This window comes from Sceloporus occidentalis, unplaced genomic scaffold, assembly GCF_023333645.1.
Source record: "Sceloporus occidentalis isolate IW3139 unplaced genomic scaffold, rSceOcc1.0.p SCAF_73, whole genome shotgun sequence".
Lineage (NCBI taxonomy): Eukaryota > Metazoa > Chordata > Lepidosauria > Squamata > Phrynosomatidae > Sceloporus > Sceloporus occidentalis.
The window spans coordinates 3,833,117-3,857,701 of NW_028317053.1; the positions used below are offsets into that span (position 1 = coordinate 3,833,117).

General features: G+C 39.5%; 1 protein-coding gene across 1 annotated transcript in view; it reads right to left on the minus strand.

Moving 5' to 3' along the window:
* Nucleotides 1–820: 820 nt before the first annotated feature.
* The window catches only part of LOC149286020 (uncharacterized), a 52,840-nt gene continuing 29,075 nt past the window's right edge, over nucleotides 821–24,585 (minus strand). Inside the window, exons 9-13 of the mRNA XM_089494530.1 lie at nucleotides 20,387–20,576; nucleotides 15,823–15,950; nucleotides 14,891–15,007; nucleotides 6,211–6,321; nucleotides 821–1,563 (exon numbers count right to left, since the gene is read on the minus strand). Of these exons, the coding sequence (XP_089350656.1) occupies nucleotides 1,437–1,563; nucleotides 6,211–6,321; nucleotides 14,891–15,007; nucleotides 15,823–15,950; nucleotides 20,387–20,576 (673 nt within the window). The 3' untranslated portion in view covers nucleotides 821–1,436. The remainder of the gene's footprint in view (nucleotides 1,564–6,210; nucleotides 6,322–14,890; nucleotides 15,008–15,822; nucleotides 15,951–20,386; nucleotides 20,577–24,585) is intronic.

Below are 24,585 nucleotides of genomic sequence, written 5' to 3' on the forward strand. Positions count from 1 at the left end.
AGCCCCAAGAGGTGCAGCTTGACACTGCAAGGTGGAGACTGCCTGCGAGTGTTCAGCCCACCTTGGAAACGGGCCATGTGGACAGCGGAGTTTCCAACTAGTTTGGGAAAAACCAGGATTGACCTGGGCTTTCCTCTTCATCTGCTCAGCCCCTAAAACCCATACCACTTTTAAATTTGTGTGTGTGTGTACACATGCACACATCTACATGTATGTCAGAACAGCCAATCAATCTCTGTGTTTATACATACACATATATGGATACACTCTAATATATACTTTCAATGTTTGTTTTAAAAATCCTTCCTGAACAAGGACACTCTTTAGGACAACACAATGATGAAAGGCAAACAAAGAGGCAGAGGTCAAATCTCCCCAGGCAGAGAGCTTCAGTGTTTGGGTGTATGAACCTGATTCCAGTCAACATGGGAAGTGGAAGAGTGGGGTATAAATAAATTATTATTATTATTATTATTATTATTATTATTATTATTAGGCTTCACTGGTCAGTCTCAGTGAGTCAGCAAGCTCTGTACATTCTTCATGTTTCTTGTAAAGTGGATACATATTATACTGTTCTTATTTCTTATTTTTTTTAAAAAGAGTCAGATAACACCTTTAAGTTTAATGTGTCTTTATCTATTTACAAATGAATGCTTGTATCTTAATGCCCCTGTGAGTTATTTTATATATATTAAATTATAAGTCAACTTCATGTATAAATCGAGGGCAGGTTATACCAAAATGAAAATGTCAAAAAGCAAAGAAAATGGCAATTACATTAGCAGTGATTACAACCTTTTACTTTAATGTGACAACTTTACCTGATTTTAACCCAGAAAAGCTGACAAACATACACAGATGTCTTATTCAAATAGTTTAAGCCCAATTCCTCTTGGTGCTTTGAGGGGAAGCCCCACAATGCTGCCACCAGCACCATTTTCCTGCCAGACAATCGCAACACTCAGAAGGGGTCGGTGCTTCTTTTAAGCGCTCTCAGGATGAACTAAGCTCTCACTTTTCATCACTCTATTCAGAGAAGAGAATGGTTCCCTTTTTTATAAGAGTTAAAATACAGTACTTCACCTATGAATAAGTCGCCCCAGGTTCTTTGTGTCAGTTTTTTGACTACAATTTCTAGACATACATGAGTATATAAAGTAGACAAGGGTGAGAGGGAGTTTCTGTTTCACAAATGTTAAAAATGGCAGATGTAGTTAAGTATATGGGTTAAAGTTAAATAGAGAGAGGGTCCTAGGCCCAAATTAAACTGTTTGTGTTTGCACAAACTAGGGTAGACCCATTGAATCAAAAGAACATACACAGGCATCAACTTACTAAATTCCCACTGATTTAATGGGTCTATTCTAGTTGAAACTAACAATCAAATACTAGAGTCTAGAAATAATGTATGACATCTATTTTGATAGGAGTCCTCATTTAGATGACAACGTAGCAGCTGGGACTTGCAGGTCATAGAACACTTCAACAGTTTTATTGAGATTTTTAATAGACTCCAGGTCTGGCACAAAACGGCAACCGTATAAATGAAGGATCTTTAGTCTGTTGTAAAGGAAAAAAAATTAGTAAAATTAAGAAACTACACATAAACACCTAATATTTTGTTGTTTCCTTTAACAAATACTGATAGACTTTCAGCTTCCCCCAAAGAGAACAATTTGAAAAGTCTCTGAATAAACTGGGGTAAATATACATGGCCTGGGCAGTGATGCCTCTATCTCAGTGATGGTGAACCTTTTACAGACCGAGTGCCCAAACTGCAACCCAGACCCCACTTATTTATTGCAAAGTGCCACGTCCCTCTGGCTTTCTAGTAAGAAACTCTGGCAAACTCTGTGCTAGGGCTTCAGCATGTGTGCCCACAGAGAGGGCTCTGAGTGCCACCTCTGGCACGCGTGCCATAGGTTCGCCATCACTGCTTATCTTATCACTTTCAGCTCTCCCAAAAACTATAGTTGTGATGCTGGCTGTCTTGTGAGTGAGTCACTGGAGTTTATCAAATGGGAGGAATTTCTCTTAAATTCGAATGAAAAGAAAGTGGGGCCAGAACGTATTCACTTAAAGTCGCTAGTTTAGCACAATTACATGAATGCGCATTGCATTCGAACTGGCTTCCCATTGCCTGAAAATAGCATGCCATTGCCTGAATTTGCATGTGGCAGTCTATCACGCAATAACGTGAAACCACATGATTGTGTTCGGACTGACTTCCCATTGCCCGAATTTGCATGTAGTGGATTATCACGCAATAACGTTAAACCCCATGATTGCGTTCAGATTGCCATTGGATTATACTTCCAATTTCCCTTGTCTGATAAACTCCATTGTGAGTGACTACCAAAGGCCTTCAATGAAAATGTCTTCATGATCCTGAATAGCTGGTAATACTATCATGGGTTGACTGTAGGTGAAAGTCCTTTGCATATACAATCTCTTTCGGCAATCCTGTTGCAAGGCTGGAAGAAATGTTGCCTGCTGTGAGGAGGCCCGTAGCTAGCGTAGGGCAAGCGGGGCAAAGCCTCGCCAATCTCTTTCTGTCTTCCCTGCATGGCCCGCCCAGCCTTCCTCTCCCAACAACAGGGAAGTCAGGAAGACTCCAGTCATGGCCATGTGGGGGCCTGAGGGGGAGGTGCCAGGCCGGCAAAAGGGAGCTCTGGAGGGGAGGGAGGGAGGGAGGGAGGGACGAGAGGCTGCATCAGGCTGCATCCACACTGGAGAAATAACTGGGTTTGGCAGCGCTTTAACTCTTTTTCTGGCTCAAAGCTATGGAACTCTGGGAGTTGGAGCATGTTGTGGGGCCCAGATATCAAGGCTTGACTCTCTTCTGGGTCAAGGCTATGAAATTCTGGGAGTTGACATATGTTGTGGGGCCCAGAGCTCAAGGCTTGACTTTTTTTCTGGCTCAAACCTATTCAATTCTGGGAGTTAGAGTATGTTGTGGGGCCCAGAGCTCAAAGCTTAACTCTTTTCTGGCCTCCTTTTATAGGACACATCCTACATTTCAGACTTCTGCCCAGAAGAAATTTCAAAACATCCTCTATTTTTTGTAAGATGACTAGATGTCCTCCTTTTCTAGGACGTGTCCTACGTTTCAACCTTCTGGCCAGGAGGAATGTCAAAATGCCTTCCATTTTTGGTAGGATGACCACACATCCTCCTTTATCCAGAACACGGCCTACATTTCAGCCCTTCCCAGGAGCAATGTCAAAACGTCCCCCGTTTAACAGGGTGACCATACGTCATCCTTTATCCAGGGCACATCCTACATTTCTGCCTAGGAGGAATTTCAAAATGTCCTGGTTTGTTCAGAGAGTCTGCCTTTGCCAGTCTTTCCTTGAGGCTGAGAGTGTGTGACTTACATGCCTAGTGGGTTTTCTTATTTTTTTCAGAGAGTTTGCCTTTGGTGACTTGGCTGTCCGTATGTATGCCTTCAAGAGGTTTTCTTGGGAGGTTTGTTCAGATAGGTTTTGACTTTGCCATCCTCTGAGGCTGAGAGTGTGTGACTTGCCCAAAAGTTTTCTTGGAAGATTTGTTCAGAAGGGATTTGCCTTCACTTTCCTTAAGGCTGAGAGAGTGTGACAAGCCCAGTGGGTTTTTTATGTCCAAAGAAGGGATCGAACCTTGGTTCTCCACCACTGCCTCCTGCTGCACTTCCTCAGATGCATTTAGTCTCAGAAGTGCAACAAGATCTCCATAATATAAGCATTTATATTAATTTTTTTAAAAATTAATAATTTTTTGGCTTTTAGTTGGTTATGTCCTCAATTTTTCTTAAATGTCCTATATTTTGAGGTAAATCTTGTCCTACATTTTGGGGTAAATTTTATACTACGTTTTTTCTACATTTTGTCCCAGTTTGGTGGTAGAAAATTATGACAACCGAGCCACAACACGCGGCTCCTTTGTCCACCACAACAGAGGCAGCATAAGCACTCTGGAGCGGCGCTGTGACATTCCTCATGCACTGCACCATGTGGACACAGCGCATGAGCCACGTCATGAACATGCGCCCTGTGTAAATAGCTGCGTGCCAAGATGGCACCCGTGGCTTGCGGTAGGACTCAGGACATAAAAAAAATAGGGGCTCCAAAGACTGAGACTCAGAGCAGCTTCACAGTATTAAAAAAACAGTTAAATTAAAAATTGTACATTAAAAAGAATTTTTAAACTGGTTCAACATCCCAGCCTGTCCTTATAGTAATTATATACATCCATGGTGTGCATATGTGTATGTATGCATGTGTATCAGTTACTTTGTATATCAGTTGCTATGGCTACTAAGAAGGAGGATGCTGTTGTACTCATGTCCTGCTCATGGTCTTTCACCAGGCAACTATTTGCCCACTGTGTTAACAGAATGCTATTTAGAGGGACCTTCAGTCAGTTCCAACATAGCTATCATGCTCTTACGTTTCACTTCTCATTATACTATTAAGTGTTCCCCATATCTTCATTTCATTTGTCTCCAGATCTCTTGAACTACTCTGGAACTAACAGAAGAACCTACATTAGCATCCCAACCAAGCACAGCAGCCAACATGAAACTGTACTGAGAGTAAATGGATAATCACAAGCCATTTTTTAAAAAGGTGCCAATTAACATTGGAAGTCATCCAATGCAACAGTCCAATTTACTTGGGAAGGCTCTTACAAATCTGGTAACAGAAATCTGAAATAACCTTGCCAAAAAAAGTGACCCCAGCACTTTTCTTTGCTCATTTTATCCAATTGCCTCCAAAAAAGTCAAACCTTATCCACAATAGACCTGTAATCTGATTGTCATTCTTAAGTCTTATTACCACAGCTGCTTCTTGTACTAACAACTGCTGTTACACTGGTTATAAAAAAGAATTCATTGGGACAAAAACTAGAAATCCAGCACGTTTCAACAATGAAACAATCTAGGGTTTTAAGTTTTCCCTTTTTGTGCTCTGCTAGTGGTGGTTACAGCAGCAGCATGAAGTAAAAAATACCCCAAAAAGCCAAGCTAGCATTACAGTATAGTTAAAGAATCTGTTAAATGCAGAAGCAGTTAAAGGAGACTGAGGGCCCATTCACATTACATTTTAACCTGGATCAGGATTCAATCCTTGCACGTGAAGTTCATATCCACCCCGAATCCCCCACAAGCGAATCAGAGGTTTGCACACCCGTTCCACAGCAAATGCCCCTTAGAGCGGGTTAAAAGAAATCGGGGCAAATTGTGTTTCTTTTGGGAAACCCCGGGTTCTGCTGAATATGAACTTGCCCCCGATCATGATCGGGGCAAGTTCAGGGAGGGATTTAGGTCTGGGGGAGGGCAGAGGGCAAGGCATTCCCTCCCCTTCATCGGAGAAGGAGGAGGGAGGAGAAAGAAAGATCCTGGATGCAGAAAGGGAAATCAGAGGCTCAAGGGTGACAGAAGGCTAAAAGGGGAAATCAGGGTGACTGACGGGGGCTGCAAAGGGCTGTCAGAGGGAGGGGGGGACTGGAGAAAGTGACGGAGGAGGAGGAGGAGGAGGAGGAGGATGAAGGAGCCATGGGAAGAAGGGAGCCATGGAGGGCATTCTATAACGGAGCAGGAGAAGGAGGATGAAGGAGCCAGGGCAGCTCAGAGGGAGGAGAGGGTTGGAAGGGAGGAGGAGGAGGAGAATTGCCAAGGGAAATTGGGCTGTGGGGCCAAGCTGGAGGAGGGATGTAGGGAAATCAGGCTGCAGAAGAAGCCTCTTTTATTTTTGACAATCTATGCTCATGATTTTTTGGGTGACCTGTCTATGTGCTTGCTTGTGCTACTTTCATTTCCTCTTGCTCCTGGATTATTATTATTATTATTATTATTATTATTATTATTTGTGTTATATGCAGATGCTACAGTCAGAATGCCTGCGCTGCATTTCCCTTTTATTCCCAATTGATTCCATGGGTCTACTTTAGTTGGAACTGACAGGTCACTCTCTCTTACTCTTATTTTTTTAACTAAATATGCATTGGCACTAATTTCTGAACACGGGGAAATAAAGGAGATGAGACACCTATGATTCATAAATTTGTTTAATCTCCTAAATACAGTAGTTTAGATAATTTCACAAGAGCCTGGACAAATTAATGAAAATGGGTGTATCATTCCAATAAGTCAATGAAATCTTTAACATCAACATTTTATATTGATTTCAGTCTTAAGCTATTTTGTACTTTACCATTCATACTCACTTTTTGCAGTTTCTGCATAGTTTTTCAATTGCAGCCACGGAGAGATCCTTGCAGAAATTAAGCTTCACACATTCCAATGTACGGAAGCAGAAACTAGCCAATAAGCAAACTCTGAAATGCATTAAACAAAATGCCAGTTAAGTTCTGCTCTTACCACAGGATGTGCTCTTAGAAACTACTTCATAGAAGGAATACATGGTACATTTAAGCTATTCAAGTTCTTTTCTGATAGGCACAATATCTGATGACCATTCTGATGAAATTTTTCAACTTTATAGATCAATCAGGGCACCATATTAGGGGAAAGATATGTTTTGGTATATGAATTGTATAATATTAATTGTGATAAGGTAAATTAGGAACAAAAGGCACCCTTGTAGCATCGGCAGTGCCTCTCTTTTGTCCTCTCTAAGTTTTTCATGCTCCAGAGATACTTAGTTTACCACTAATCTGTCACTTCATATACCGAAGATGTGGGAATTGTGGTCCTCCAGATGTTGCTGAACGGCAACTCATAGCAGCATAACCAATGGAGAGAAATACTGGCAGTTACAGCCCTGTCTAGTGGGTTACTCAGTTACCATCATTGCTATACAGTGTTCATAGCGAGTAGACTACATATTGGCATTATGCTGTCTTTGACAAGTTTCTGCCCAATAAGTCTTCCTTTTTCTTGAGCTAAGTTCACACCATAGGCAATGTCAGCTCTAGATTTCAGTGCACCCTGGGCAAAGTATCCCCCATGGGAGAACTTCCTTAACTTACATACACATCAGGATCACTGCTGACAAGTACTGAAGAGAAGAAAGACAAAGGCCACCCCAGATTTCCTCTGTTTTATCAAATTACATTACCATACACAAAAGCATAAAAGTCATCTGTTTAATTTCCAGTAATAAGGAACCTCTGTATTTGGTTAACAACAATGCTCTGATACAGATATCTAACACAGCTACATCCAGTTAACATTCTAATTGCTAGGTTCAGTGTGCTAGTGAATATTACAAGAATAGAATAACAGGATTTTTAAAATATAGCCATGTTAGTCTGCAGAATCAGCTTGTGGCCAGTGATGACTAACTGCTAGCAGCTGATTGTCCAAGGCATCACACAGTAAATCATCACCTTATCCTGCTCTTACAGTCTAACCCAAGGGTTGTCTACTCATACATAAATCTCACTACATTCAATCAGGCTTACTTCCATCTGGGAATCCGTACCTTAATCAATTTTGATTTATTTGGACAGGCAGGTAGTTGAAATTGAAAATTGCTAAACAAAGTTCTTCGGGAAGGGAGTAAAATTTATCTTTGTGCGTGCTTCATATTAAAATGGAGACTATTAAGAAGGTAAATGAATGACATATATCTGACTAGTACATGTACACTCTCTACTTGTATTTGATTTGTCCTTTCAGCTATTCTTTTGCATATTCAGCACCTGAGTCTGTCAACTATGCATGACCAAAACAATGAGGCTAAACCACAATGATAAAGCAGTTAGTTATTACTTGAGCACACATATACAGGGAACCAGCTTTTCAGCTTCATGAGGTCCTTCATTCTAACTGCAGAGTAAATGGCTAGGTGACAATAGGTAGATTTTATATGTATTGCTTTCTTTTAGGAAAGAAGATCAGAAGACTTGTAACAAATACCTAGGGATGTAAGTATTAAAACAAATGGAGAATAAACTTCACATATCAGTGTTTTTCAATACCATTTCAGTGCTTGTGTACACAAGTTTCTACATGAGTGGACAAAAGGAAATCTTGCAGATCACTGGTCTCCATTGTGCTAGATTTGTGATTAAAATAAATGCCTTATTAACATCTGAGGATGAGATTAGGAATACATTACAAGTGCTGTTTCCTATGCCTTGAGTTTTTACTTTAATATGTTTAAAGGTTTTCACTGCCATGAAAGTCAAAGAAACTGACATTGGCGGGCTACAGACGGGCAGGAGAAGACGTCTTGGAGGTGTATTGTGCTGAATACGGAGCCTCCAGACCGCCCGCCCCAGGGACGTGCTTCAGGTGTCAGGGCTTCCACACGGGGGGCAGTGAAGACGCCTCACCTGGGTCCGTTTCGGACCCGTAGCTTCCATACCGCCGCCTCGGAGGACGCCGCAAAGAAAGGGGCAGCTTCCTCACGGGCAGCCAAAAACGGGGCTTTTTTTTCCTTTGCCGGCTGGCGGGCGCGCAGCTGTGCAGCTGCAGCGCTAAGCAGCGGCGGCAGAAAGCCTATGGGCACATTTAAAGTGCCCAAGCCCCTTTAAAACTTTTTTCCCCGCTCTGCCCAAGAACAATGGTGGTCTCCTGGTGATCAGCTGGTGTTGGCATCCTTGTCCGCTTGCACTTTGCCAGTGTCACCAGCATCATAGATGCCTCCTCTCCTTTGGTCCCTGCGCTCCTGCTGAATCTGCAATGCACAGCTACAGCTGTCTCTGCTGCCACCGCTGTCCCCCTGCCATCCCCCATCACCTCCCTTGTACATATGTAAATATTTACAGTTTTAGGGTTTTTTTATTGTTAGGTGAAAATGGCACAGGAATGTGTGTAGGGGTGCACTTTAAAGTCCAAACTTTCCAAGCAGCGCATGCGTACATGTTACTCTAGGGTTAGGGTTAGGGTTAGGGTTAGGAGTCTTAAAATGCGCTGCAGCTGTGCTGCAGCTTCCACACCTGCATGGCAGCGGACGCTGCAATTAAAGCCTGACTGCAAACTGCGCATGTTCCAAGACCCCAACTCATTATGCGACGCAGCAGACACGGAGCTTTTAAATGGGCAACTTAAATTAGCGGCGTAGCAATTCTGGCGTACCGGTGCAGCAGCTCTCATGGCTTCTTCCACTTCTCGATATGTGTCAGCATTCAGGTAGGACTGCTCCAGTTTCTGCAAAATGTTTGGCTGGGACCACATAGCTATAAGGTCAGCCGTCTCCACATGAGACCAAGACGTCCCCCTGCCTTTTTTCGGGGTGCTGGTGGATGGCTGTGCCATCCTGCCTGGTGGCAAAGGGGAGCCGCCGCACAGCTGTGCCAGGAGCAGCCGAACTGTGCCCGTTCCCAGGTGAAAATGGCGCAGGAATGTGTGTAGGGGGTCACTTTAAATTCCAAACTTTCCCTTATCACTTTCTACAACCAAAACATCCGCCGGCAAAACTTAACAACTTCCCGCGGTTCCAGCAACGCATGCGCACATGGAGCTCTAGGGTTAGGGTTACGAGACTTAAAAATGCGCCGCAGCTGTGCCGCAGCTTCCACAGCTGCATGGCAGCGGACGCTGCAATTAAAGCTTGACTGCAAACCACGCATGTCCCGGACCCCGACCCATTATGCGACGCAGCTGACACGGAGCTTTTAAACAGGCAACTTATATTTGCGGCGTAGCAATTCTGACGTACCGGTGCAGCAGCTTACATACGGAGCTGCGCACGTACGCCGCAAATCAAAAAGAAGCGGAAAAAAGCAGCACCTTTTTAATGCCGCCTCTTCCCGCTTGGGGCGTGCGGGCAGCGTGTTCATGACGGCATTCAGGTAAGGGCCGTCTGAAGGCTCTACCTTCATGACGTCATGAATACACCCCTTTTTGCCCGTCTGTATCCCGCCTTTGTATGCAGTGCACAGAAACAGGTCCATCTGAAGATGTTGTTAAAGTTCTGGATATAATGATGTTTTAAAGTCAGCAAAGTGCTCCTGAATAAAGATAAAGATTATGATGATGATCACCATCATCTATTTATATAGCTCCATCAGTGTACATGGCACTTTACAAGTACAAAACAAAAAACAAAAAACAAAAAAACACCACAGCCAACTATACTAAAGTTTAATAAAGAACAGGTTGAATCCTACCATCACAAGGAATGTGGCAGTCGCCTCATGTGGCAGATGCTAGGAGGCAGCAGCAAGCTGTTGGGAAGGCAGAAGCCTTGTCAGCATAGATGAAAATCCCTATGCTCTCCTGGACTCCAACACACAGTGATTTCCTATGAAATACTGCACGTTTTCCTAGTTAATGTAACTTTCCCCTTACTTAGCAGTGTCATGGGAAGTCCTGACATTTCCCTGAAATTGAGGGTTAGTACAGAGTTTTGTGGCATGCAAACAGATGGATTAGGCCCAGTATTTGTTAGTCTCTATTTGTTATTTTTATCATGCTGTTTAAAAAATGGTTTATGCTTTTCACTTGTCTTAATATCTTTTAAATCACTTTTTAATGACTGTAGTTCGTGAACTTTTAACTACGTGGGTTTTTTTAATCTGTTGTTAAGTTGCTTTGACACATCTACATTTTAATACATAACTTTTTAAACTGTTTATATTGTTTAATTGTTTTGTAAATTTTATATGTATACCTTTTAATGCTTTTGCACTGCTTTTAAATTGTATTGTTTAAATCTGCTGTTTGCTGCGTTGAATCCTTATATTGGGGAAAGCGTAGGATGTAAGTAAATAAAATGTTAATAAAAATAATTCTGCCCCAAACTGGGGGAAAGTTGGTATATAAATAAATTGTTGTTGTGTACCTTCAAGTCATTCCCAACATGGCAACCCTAAGGTCACAGGGTTTTCTGGGGCTGAGATGAGAGTGTGTGACTCACCCAGCATGTTTCCATGGCCAAGTGAGGAATAAAACCCTGATTTCCTGAGTCACAGTCCAGCACTCAAACAATTATACCATGTTGGCTGTCACATCATCATCATCATCATCATCATCATCATCATCATCATCCTGCATAGGCCCTCAGGGCAGCATACATTATAAACCATTTTAAACAGTTCCAGATTAAAAGCATAATTAATTTAAACAAGATAAAAGCATACGAAATAAAGCAAGATTTAAAAGCACTTTAAAAACTACAAAAAATTAAAAGCAAGTGTATGTATGTTTTGGAAAAAAAATAGCCCCCAAGGCATTAATAAAATTCTATGTTATGACTTGGCTCCGGAAACAAACCAACCTTGAGTTGATTTCTGGTTTACTAAAATCAGCCTATCCCGAGCATAACCATGAGAAAATACTTACACTAAGGAGTTCAGATAGTATTCTCAGTAAAATATTAACATTAAAAATTGGAGTGCCCTTTGGGGTGACGCATGGCCTATACTTTGCATGTTGAGGCAGAAATTTAAATTTGATATTTAGGGAACTTGTGTTTTATCATACCAGACTGAAGGCTACACTGTAAATCACAATGTACTGCAAGCTTTTCTCAGTATGTTACTACAAGATAATGATCTTCTTGCAGACAGTAAATGTGGAGGGCAATGCAAATCAAGAAAATCCATCAAAATTATTATAGGCGGGATACAGACCGCCGCTTTGCGGCGGTCTCCCGCCGGCGCCATTTGCTCCGCGAGGGAGCCGCAGCAGCCAAACCGCACGGCTCCCGCGCGGAGCAAAAAAGAAGCTCCATTTCGGAGCTTCTTTTTGCGGCGCCTTTATGATGTCGCGAGGCGCCTGGCGCGGACTCGCGACGTCATAGGCACCGCGACACGTCTGGACGCTATGCGTCCAGTACGTAAACATGGCGACCCCCATGTGGAAGGGGCGCCGCCATGTTGTACGTATTCTATACGTACTAGGGTTAGGGGGGTGCGGAAGCACCGCCCCTTCCTAACCCTAGTACGTATAGAAGACGTACTATATGGCGGTTTGTATCCCGCCACAGTGATTTATATAAACTGTGCTGCCTATCTAAATAATTACGAGGACATGCTCTGGTACAGCAGTACTTAAATCCATTGGGCTCATAAAAGAATAAAAGCCCTATGAGAAGCAGCTGAACATAATGGGACTCAAGAGGGAAATGGACCAGACCAGATAGATGTAGCTCAGATAGTCCAGAGCATCTGTATTTAAGGAATATAAAACCTCACAATTATGGAGCTGTTTCCATTGCTACCTAGGAAACATAATCTTAATGCTCTACAACTCAGGGAAGGAAATTGAAAATGTACTGAGAAAAAGCTCTTTTGTCTCCTCTGCACTCTTCAGCTTAATTAGCAGACCCTCCACTTCTGAAAAGATCCAGCAATGAGATGAAAAGGGAGCTTTGTATCAGACATTGTACCAACTGGCAACAAGAGCTTTGTAGCCACTGACGCACACTAACTGGCTCCATCAGGAAAACAACTTCAACAACCCTACTTTCTTTTAACATGTAGATACCTCACTAATTAAAAATGTTATTAATGCATGACAACAGCTCAGTAAATGTCTGTGTCAATACAACAGGGCATGCAATTTGAAAAGGAGATCATGGAACCCCAGATTTTGTCCCTCACCCCCCCCCCAAAAAAAAATCAACAGAGAAGGTTTGCCTTTTTAATCACCTAGCATTTGGAATCAAATTATTCACTTGTAAGTCTTTAAAATGGCATTTAATTCAGCTCACAGAGTACTATCATTTTTGTTAAGGTATCCAGACATTTTAATCACTGTGTAGAACCAAGTACTTTTTGTAGCCACAACGTACCATATTCTGGGCAAGTTTTACTGAAACATTCATGACAACCTGGCAGTGAGGTGGAGGAGACATTCAAGGAATATTAGCTCTGCATCTTTATTTTCAGAGTAGAGGTGATATAATCATAGAGTTGGAAGGGATCACAAGGCCCATATTCACAGATTCTGCATCCATGGTTTCAACCATCTATGTCTTGAAAATGTTTTTTTAAAAAATCCAAAAAGCAAACCTTGATTTTACCATTTTATATAAGGGGCACCATTTTACTACACCATTGTATACCATTGGAGTTGAGCATCCACAGATTTTGGTATCCACAGGGAGCCCTGGAACCAAACCCCAGGGGATACCAAGGGCCCACTGTACACAACTAAAGGACTTACAAAAGATGGTCAACAAACCTGGTTAAAGATCTCTAAAGAAGGAAAATCCATCAGTCCCCAAGGCAGTCTTTTCCACTCACTCTCTTACAGTCAAGAAATTCTTTCTAATGTTTTTAGGTAGAATCTGTTTGCTTGTAATTTGAATCCAATGGTTCATGTTCTAGTCACTGGAGCAAATCTGCCAGATTATCTGTCATCATTTGTCAGAATAACTGAGAAACACTCTGGCAGGACAATGAGATGATAATGTGACTTTTAGGCCTTACAGTAGACCCTTGTTATACGCTGGGGTTTGGTTCCAAGATCCCCTGTGTATAACAAAATCCATGTATGTTCAAGTCCCATTAAATATAATGACATAGCAAAATTGTGTCCCTTATAAAAAATGGAAAATCAAGGTTTGATATTTGAAATTTATACCTTTTTTTGAACATTTTCAAACCATGTATGCTTGAATCCATATATAAAAAATTCCGTGTATAAGAAGGGCCAACTGTACTACTATTTACACATTAGCACAGAAATGACAGAAAGGGGGGAATAATTTTTTATCTTTTCTTTCATGAGGTTCATCGCAGCTGCCTACATGGTTGGATTCTTCTTGTGCAGAAGAGGATGTGGAGAAACATTAGCTGTGGGAGTAATTATGGTAAACTCCCAAATTTATCACTGCACTGGTACAAGCAGATATGTGTTACTGCTTAAGACGCATATATCATTATAGGTGTCCTATCACATTTCTGTGTTTAGGACATGGTTATGAGTTGCCCTACAGCAACAATGGGTAGGAGACTTGGACTTCACAAAAGAATGTTAATAGCCTTGACTATTCTGGAGATGTGCTTCCACAGGATCTGATAAATGCTCTTTCTTAAATATTCCAAATGGAGCAAAACTGTATCTTTTTCCATCAGTCACTTAAAAATATGTAAGGTAAGTATTCCTGTGTGTGTGTGTGTGTGTGTATGCACGCGTGTGTGTGTATGTAAATCTGAAGTCCAGCCAAAGACAAAGATAAACTCAAATAAAATCTGAAAAGAAAAGAACAAAAGCTGGGACTTTAGAACCTTCTCTTTATCCATCAGTCTAGAGACATCCTAAGAGACATGGAGAGCACATTTGTGCTCTAAAAAGCTGATAGCATTATGGGGTGCTGGCTTCAATATCCCTCTTGAGATCTAATGTTGAAGATAGAAGATGCCTTTTCCCACTTATATTTAATGTGAGGATTTGTAAAGAAACTCCATGCCATCAAATGTCATCAAATTTGCCTCTCTGCAAAGGAAACTAAAGCCAGTAAGTTGTCCAACCCTGTAACTCTGGATAAGTGGGATGTGCCAGACATCTCTCAAGCTCTCTTTCTCATTCATGAACCACTACCTCCTGTTCTACCCAGAGGCTTGAAGTTTCTCATTACCATACCTTTCAGCAGTTCTTCTTTGGGACCAATATGAGTTGCTATGGACTTCTTGAGCTAAACCTTATTGTTCTCTAGCAAGGAAAATGGCAGAACCTTTCAATCCCACAGAGCATTTTTTTATTATTATTACTGGAAGCAAGATGATCTTTGCAAGCAGCTCATATTCTATTTTTCCTGATACAGAGAAACTCACAACCCTAATTTTGTTCTGTATCTATTTATAAATACATCTGATCATAATTTCTTCACACTATTGTGAAATCAAATCTGACAAATGGGCAGAGATGTGCCATTGTTTGCAATAACGATGTAGTTAATACAACCTACACAATGAAAGACAGACTTCACTTCTATTACATTTTTTTTTAGAAGCACAGAGTGCAAAACATTCCCAAAAGTTTTACCCTCTCTTGCTTGTTGATGTGGAACTCAAATCAAGGTAAGAAAGCCTATGGCATCTTGCTGCTAAAGCTTGAACTCCAGTGTCGGTCACCTTTTCACAGCCACTAAAATCAAGGTACCTGAAGCAATCAAAACAAAGCATCCAGGTGTAGCAATCACATAACTATCTTGATAATGGGAAATGTTTGAAAGATATATGGTGAGCACCTTTTAGTACAAAGGCAACATGGATGATTTCAACTGGTCAGCAGCCAGGAAAATGCCAGTCTCTCAGTAACAGTAATAATAAGGGCATGTTTCTATGACTGATGATGTTGTTTGTTTATATTCCATCTTCTTCTCAAACTTGGGACTCAAAGTTAAAGCACAGATTTTTAAAAAAACCTACATACCTAGCTATAGTCAGTAAAACTCAAGATATCTTTGCATCCTATCTAAAATTAGATCCCGGAAGGTTTCTTTAAAATGTGGTTTAAGATCCTGTGACTCTCGAACTACTCTTTTTCATAAAGAATCATTAATCATGCTTCCAGCCCAAATAAAGTCATTAGATGTAACCACCTTAAATTATTATAAAATAGCAGTAATGTTTCAAACATCCTCAGGCATAGTGGCATCACTAGAGGGGTTCAGGGGGTGTGGCCTGCACTGGGTGACACCTGGTTTCCACCCCATACCTCATTGCTGTGGCCTTGTTCTCTTCATGAGTTGCTTCCATGGCCTTGTTCTCCTCATGGGGAGAATGCTGAAGCAACAAGGAAGACCAAGGGCAGCCCCCATACACCTTGTTGTCTCATAAGGGGAACAATGCTGTGACAATTACGAAGACCGAGCGCACCGCCCACGACCTAGTTGCAAAACTCTGCCCCCCATGCCAGAAACCCCCCTCTGCACCAGGTGACACCAGGGGAGGGTCACCACTGCTCAGGCATACCTGACTGAAGGTAAACGAGTGCTAATTTCCATCAGACTGATGTCAGTTACTTGAGAACAAGAACTGAGAATGAGACATTCCAACTCAGGACATTTCTTCAGAATAAAACAAACCATACAATCCTTCACCTGCAACCCAGCAGGAAAAAAAAACATGATTTGGATGATTTCATGTCAAAAAACATTGAAGCACTATTCACAAAAGCATCCAAAGAAATTCTATTTCATCTTACCAATCTAAAAAGAAAAATAGCTCTAACACATCAAAACACTAATAATTTATATATTAATTTTCACAATATTCAAGGCTGTTATTCAGAAGCAGAAACTGTGCTGTTCATTCTAGGCCAGGGAGAAGAACGTTGGTGGTTGCTATGAGTATATTGATAAACATTATTTAATTTACTGTTTAAAATATTTTTTATTATCTGCATATTCATATTTGTATTATTGTCCTATGCTAAGCATGAGTTTTTGTGTTTTTTTGTTCTTGAAATTCACTTTGAAGCTCCTCTGTCAGTGTGAAGTAAGGCATACATTTAATAAATGAAAGGAAAATTACAAGATCTGGCATGAACCTAAAAATGGAGAAAAATATGAAGAACCAAAATATGCCATGATTGGAATGCAGATGGGGACTGGTTCCCACTGCTGTTTTTGAACTGACGATCCCATCATCCATCACCACTGATTATACTGGGTGCAGCTATGGAGTTGCAACCCAGTACCATTTGGAGGGGTTCCCCAGCCCAGGTTAAATTAGACACAATTATATGAAGAAACACAAGAAACAGGTGGAGTGAAAGAGGACCTTTTTGTAGGGGCCAAATCTCTGGATTGGAGGCATTACCTGTAATGATACAGGAAGATTTATAAGAAATATAATGGGAAAGAAAATGAAGCTGCTCCACAAGAAAAAATCATTTTCCCATGCCTTTTGAATTCTGAGCATTTATCAAAACTTGTCTGCAAACAAGGAAAAGTAAGGATTTTTCTGAATGAAAAAAAACACACCATTTTGGGTGGTTTGCTCTTTTCTTTGTCACAACACAATATGTTTAAAGACCTACCAGAAGAACTCCCTGACATCAAGATTTCCAGGGTTTTTTTTTTTAGGGGGGGAGATATTTTTGTACTATCAAATGTTTCCATGATAGGCTCTTTAGTCTGAAATCCTACAAACGTCCTCCTAATCAACATTCATCTGTAACTGCAGCTACAGAAACATGTGCCAGACCAGACTACTTTCTTCCCCTCTCCACCCTATTAAAAAAACACTTCTTCATATTGTTCTTGTGTACCTTCAAGTCGTTTCTGACTTATGACAACACTAAGGCAAGCCTATCACAGGGTTTTCTTGGAAAGGTTTGTTCAAAAGGGGTTTGCCTTTGCTTTGCTCTGAAGCTAAGAGAGTATGATTTGCCCCAGTGGGTTTTCATGGCCAAACAGGAATTTGAATCCTTGTCTCTAGAGTCCTAGTTCAACACTTCAACTGTCTCTTGTGTTTCTTTATATAATTATGTGTAATTAAAACTGGGTTGGAGAATGTCTCCAAATGTTACTGCGTTGCTTTGTAAATCTTTCTTCTGATTTTTCTTTCAATCTAGATGATATTTTATCTAATTCCATTATCTCATATATTTTACTTAACACATTTTGAAATGTCCTTTTGCCATTGCCTGAAGGGTTTGTCACTGTGGATTATAGGGATTGTTTGAAATAAAAATAGGATTTTTGGTAACAAGCTCATCTTTACCAATGCTAATCTTCCTAAAAATGATAATTTGAGCTTTTTCCAATTATTTAAATCTTTCTTAATTTCTGTCCATAATTTCTCATAGTTATTTTTAAACAAATTGGAATATTTATTTGTCAGAGTAATCCCTAGGTATTTTACTTCCTTCTATACTCTTAGAACCAGATTTTTCCATTAGGCTTTTTTTCTCAGAGCCTGACATATTTTTCGTTAATATTCTTGTTTTGTCCTCATTTGTTCAAAATCCTGACACCTGTTCATACTCTTTCAGGAGATTAACTAAGTGTGTAATACTTTCCACTGGATTTGATATAGTGATGGCTAAATCGTCTGCAAATGCTTTAGCTTTGTATTCCTGTTTTCTGATCTTTATTCCTTGAATCTTTTTATCTTCTCTAATTCTCTTGATTATTGCCTCTATAATTATTAGAGAAAGCAATGGGGATAATGGGCATTCCTGGCGGGTTCCTTTCTGTATCTGTATTTCCTTTTGATCTTTCTCAGTTCACAATTACATGTGCCTTTTGTTCTTTGTACATTGTTGTTATCCAGTTTATGAATGTGTTTCCTGCTTTGATCTTCTTTAGGATCTCTATCATTGTTTCCCAGAACACATTGTTGGATGCTTTTTCCGCATCTAGAAACATTAGTGCTACCTTGTTTGTTCTATTGTATTTATATCTGTCTTATATTATATATTGTCTGTCAGGGAAGAAACCTGATCTGGATGTATCCATTTCTGTAGAACACTCTTAAATCTTAAGAATATGACAAAATACTTAAGAAACAAACGGGGAGAAATAGGTGTGATAAATCTCCTCAATTAAATAAGGGAACGGTAAGAAGGAGAAAATAACAAAGGGAAATAATATCCAGGATAATGAAACTGTGGTTTATGTTTCCGTAATATGAATTCTTTCTGATCTTGATAAATTGAATAAATTGAGTCAAACGTACTACATAACTGAAAGATGGACAAGATAGAAAATGATAACTGGGAATTAAAAAGTTATATGTCAATAACGTTTAGTAGGATGATACATCTTCTATCTTACTTATTTACTTAATATTCTATTTTAATATGAAGATGGGAAGACAAAAATTAATTTAGACTAGGATAGACACAATGGGAAAAGAATAACAAGATACCTAAGATAACTGAACATTTATGACAAAGGATGTTGGCTAGGAAGTTAATCATTATGTGTAATGGTATGTTATGTCATGTTTTTTGTTTAACTTTGTTTGCTGTTAAGGTTAGATTATGTTTGTTCAAGTGTTACATGTTTTTTATCTATTAAGAATTTGTATCTAAGTGTTATATGTTTTGACGTTTAATAAAAATATATTTTAAAAACAAACAAACAAACAAACAAATGTGACTGGGTTGCAACTCCCATCAGCTGCACTCAGCATAATCAATGGGGATCGATGATGATAATAATAATAATAATAATTATTATTATTATTATTATTATTATTATTTCTATACCGCTTTTCCGCAGTGATCAAAGCTGTGTACATAGTAAAATTATTAAAACAACATAAATGATGGGATCTGCAGTTCAAAAAATCTGAAGGATAACATAAAAAAGGCTTCCAAAGCTATAGAAATGATTACATGTTAAGTTTTTCAAATCTCTTATTTCTATATGTTCTCTTCTTCTTGCCACACAATAAAAATCTTGCTTTCCTCCTTTCTTGCTTTCTGCATATAAAATGGAAGTAAATTTTTACCAAGAAAATTCCAACTTTTCACAGACAGGCAGAGGCTGTATCTGTACTGCAGAAATAATCCAGGTTGACACTGCTTTACCTGCCATGGCTCAATACCCTGGAATTCTGTGATTCATAGTTTTGTCAGAGATTTGGTTTTCTCTCTCCAAGGACTCTGGTGCCACAAGAAACTACAAATCCAAGGAATTTAAACATGGCAGTTAAAGTGGTGTCAACCTGGATTATTGCTGCAGTTCAGATGTAGCCAGAATGATCAGATACACATCCAGTAATGTGCAGAATTTTTACAATACACAGGCAGACAGATGTAACAATTTGGGGTGTGTATTGCAGTTATCACAGATCCTCTAAGGAACCAGGCTGAGAGAGAACTCCATCTTCACCAGAATCTGCCACTTTATCAACAATGTCACTTTATACTTTGGTAAAATAGAATTAACATAATGCTCTTCCTGTACGTATTAACAAGGTAGGTGTATCAGATTTAGGTAGGTGTTCTTTTTATTAGAAAACAAGAGTTTTGCTGAAATTAACTTTGATTTAGTGGAGAAACCGCAAGCCTTGGGGTCAAATCTGGCTACACCAAATTTTAATTCTGTATTGTTTTACATTTGTTAACCACCTTGATTCCCTGCATCAGGAGAAAGGTGGGTTATAAAGAAAACAAAATAAATACACCTCTTTCATCATGATACCATTGTTGATTGTATCCTGGATTTTGTATAGATTATTTCCCATTCTTAAAGGGGGAAATACCTCCTCTGAGGCAGTTACTTCCTCTTACTTCCCAGCCTTTGAGATAAAATATATTGGCATTATTGGTCACATCCTTTTGCTTTTGGCACCATCAAACAGCACCAAAAATTTCTCTGAAACTGAGTTTGGATCTTGGTCTAAAAGAAGTTAACCTTCTTCTCATTTAGACCAGGCATTATACTAATATGTAACTCATCATATTGTGTGCAGTAGGAAAATAAAATATGTAGTAGAAAATAAGTTTTTGTACAGTTGGCAAAATAGGCTTTAATCAGGAAAAGTAGGTGAAATTGGTAAACAGGAAAGCTTTCCTTACCATATTGAGTCCTGTACAGTTGAGACTAGTTAGCTTTTCCATAGAATTTACTATTTTTGCCAAACAGTCCTCAGTAGTCTTGGGAACTCTACCAATATTCAGAACCTTTAGATTTGGACACTTCACAGCAACAGATCTCAGGCATTTGGCAGTAACAGCATGGCAGCCGAATATTTCAAGTTTCATAAGTCTGGAGAAGGACAGAAGATATAATCAAGGAAATAAACAATACCTACTAACATCAGCAGATCAATATATATTAATATATACTCTAAAAACTGTCCAGAATATTAAAAAAAACCAAATGAACTGAATAGGGTTATAATAACACTCATGACCAAATTCAGACATGAAACGGTATATGAAAATAATAGATAAAATAGTACTGGTTTAATGAAATCATAGGTTAAATGCTCTAAAATGACAAAGTTTCCCTGCTTGGCCATGGAAACTCACTGGATGATCTTGGCTGAGTCAAAACCTCTCCGCCCCGGAAAAACCATGATAGTTTGCCTTAGAGTTGATGTAAGTCGGAAATTATTTGAAGGCACATAACAACATATAAGACCTTAAAATTATATGACTTTTGGTAAACCTCAGAGGCATCTCTGCATGTAAACAACACAATATTCCTGAGTGCAACCAAACAGCAGCACAAGAAAAAGAAGTTCAAAGGGAACACTGGATCCAGGTTCTGAGAACCCTGGCCAAGATGCTCACAGAGGGACTACCAGAATGGGGCTACCACCCCTTTGCTGATGAGAGACAATAAAACAAGATGTGTTTCTCCTTCTTCTTCTTTCCCTAATTGATCACTAGGAGAAGTGAGATGAGCAGGCATTAAGAGCCAGGAACAGCAGCACTCTCAGGAGACTCCAAGGCTCAGCAATGGACTTCTACTGGGGGTGTGCAATTCAACAGTACCAAAGGACATCTATACCTGGCACCTGTGGTATGAGTGACAGATTAACCAAAAAAGGTAGGGCAAAAGATTCAGAACTGCTGAAGAACTGCCAGAGAGAAGGTAATAGCTAATTTTCTACTGGAAGAATACTGTGGGCTATGCCTAGAAAGTTAATATACATGAGTATATCTATTAAATGTTCAGACTGAACAGACACATCTTCGCTCCCTTTCTAAAAGTATACATTCCAAAAATAAGGCAGAAAACAGAAGAATGATCTTTCGCACATGCTTATCATGTAAGTTCTGCCAATGACTGAGAATGCCACAGCACAAAAACACAAGTGCACAGCCTAAGGGCCATCAGACTATTGTAGGCTTAAATTACAAAGTAAACACGTCTCTGGAATTCCCTTCCACAGAAGGCTAGGCTGGCCTCCTCACTGCTTTCCTTTTGCAAGCAGGTAAAGACCATCTTGTTTTAAGTATTTTTAGTGACTAATTCTTTGCATGGAACCTTCTTATGGGGGTGGGAGGAGTACTTTAATTTTTACTTTTTTCTGTATTTGAATTATTGTATATTGTTTAATGTATGGTTTTTAAAATGGCGATATTTTAGTTTTGTTTAATTTTATTACTATGTTTTTGCTACTTCTGTTTTAATGTTTGAGTTCCACACTAGGAAAAAGGTGGCATATAAATACAATACATAAATAAATAAATTGAGCATGGGTTGTTTTAAAAGTGCAAAAAGGGATGATAATTACTAGGATCATTGTAGGGTTTTCACCCCTTTCCTCCTGTGATGTGTTCCTGGCAAAAATCACTCACCTGAACCTGCTATCTGCAGTGGGAGGAAAAACTCCCATTATCTCTCAGAAGTGTTGAACCTTCATGCGTGTAAATCCTTAAAGCGAGACAGCAGGAGGTGAAGCATGAAGAAGCAGAGTGTGCAGAAAATACTATTCACAGGATATATAGATCCTGGTTAGCATACAACTGGCAAAATGAATACAAGTTGTAAAATGTGCAGGAAAGGATACAAAAATAGGCAGCACATTGAGAGATACTGGTTACCATCTGTTAGCTATTGTAAATGGTGAGATAAACAAATGCAAATGTTTCTCACTGTATTAATTTGCAGATAAAATTACACTGGGCTGGCATCCTATTGGGAAATTGCATTATTGTAAACCAACATATGATAGCAGAAAGTTGAATTGTGCCAATGAATTGTGTTCCTATTCTCAGGAGGGGAGTAAAGATGTAGTTATGCTATTGGAACACTGGACAAGTGGAGTAAACAGCATGGCCATTTTGCAACAGTTCTAATGCAGAACATGTCCCACTGTGCAACGATATCAAGATGGTCAATGTGCTCCTCACTTTTGAATGGGACATTTTGTGCAGTGCCTCATAGTGCATCATTTCAAGGTTACACATTGTAGCCTCTGATACAGGATCTCAGCTAATGTTTCCAACAGGGAACTATCTTTACTTTGATTAAGGAAGCTAAGCAGGATCAACCCTGGTTAGTACTTAGATGGGACACCACCAACCAACTCCAGGTGCTGTAGGCTTATATTCATAGGACGACAATGCAAACCACCTCTAGACATTCCTTGCACAAGAAAACCCTATGAAATTCATGGAGTTGGCATAAATAGACAGGCGACTTCAAGGCACGCACATACGCAAGTACGCGCACGTACACACACACCTTGCATACTATAAGATTAAAATTAACATTAAAAGATTAATAACTAAGCGTATTGTTGCCCCAGGCAACCACCTGCTCTTCACATGGGTGTGTGATAGCCAACCTGAGACAGATAATATTTAACTAGAAATCTCTAGGCAAACACACAGTAAAATAAACTATGAAAATACTGTGCTGTCAAGTTTATTCTGATGTCTACATCCCATCTTAAAAAATCCAGTCAGTTTCATTTTGGCAGATACTCAAAACCATGAATTTTGAACTTTGGTTATTTGGCATGGAATTTGTCCAATGCTTATTTCAAAAAAGTAATTCAAGTCAAATGTATTATTAGGCATGATTGGGACTGAATGTTTGTGCTAATATAAGGCATCAAATCAGAGCACTTAGTAAAAAATATATTTTTATAAAGAAATGTAATGAGTCCTTGTGGCCAATTTTGTCACTAGTTATCTAGCATAACAGCCAGTAAGAAAGCCTCTACTTTCAAACGCATTTGATGCGGATCAGTAATAGAGTAGGATATTAAATAATAATAATAATAATAATAATAATAATTGCAGATATTGATGATCCTGAGATAAACTAAGAACAATATAATGTATATGCAATAAGTCAGATTATGTATAATGAACAAATTTACCAAATGTGTACCAACTGACTTTTTATTAAACACACTCAAAACACTGAGGAAATGTTATTGGAGCTTGTGCAGTGATTGTAGTATTCATCAAAATTGTATTTTACTTTATATCATTTTTACTGTAAATTTTCTTCTTCTTAGAACTCAAAGCAATACACCAGCATTTCTACAGCCAAGCAATGAAAAGTCCTATACCTGCTTAGACATGTGTCCCTAGACAAGACCTTGAGGATCGCTGGTCTGTACTTCTTTAAAGCCCTGCCAGACCAGAAGCCACTCTTGTTATTTCAATTATATCTGAGTAATTTTTTGCCTAAAAGTCATTTCTTATCCGTTAATAAGCTGGACTGGAACCAAGACTTGAATCCTCAAGCAAGGATATGATAAAATAATAAATAAATGCTTCATGTTGATGCTTTTTACAAGATCTGTAAGAGTTTATTTTGAGACCAGAGTCCATTTTCTTAAAATAGTTAAAGATGTGCAGTGTGCTTACATGACTATTACAGAATAATTTTCCTCTAAGGAAAAGTGGCTGGTATTATCCCCACATAGAAACATTGTGCCTCATTTATGTTCTCTTCACCAGTATGAAAGCTGCTGGCTGTATTCCCACAGAGCTAATTAACACACAGGATCAAACTGCTGTAAATGAAAGCAAAGAGCTTGATTGATGACAACAGTATTAACAGAAAATAAGGCTTCCAGCATGTTTCCCCATCAGTCTTTCACAACACGTGCATGAGCCTGGAATGTATACATTAAGTACTGTAATGTTAAAATTCTTCTTTAACAGGCTGCTTCTGTTATGTGATCTGACTTATAAGGGTGCCTCAGCCATGTACATTTTTGTAGGAAAGTCACTAGGAATTAAAAAATGGGACTGTTCTTCCTATGACTCTGTTCAAGTGTTTGGACAGCAACTCCTAGCAT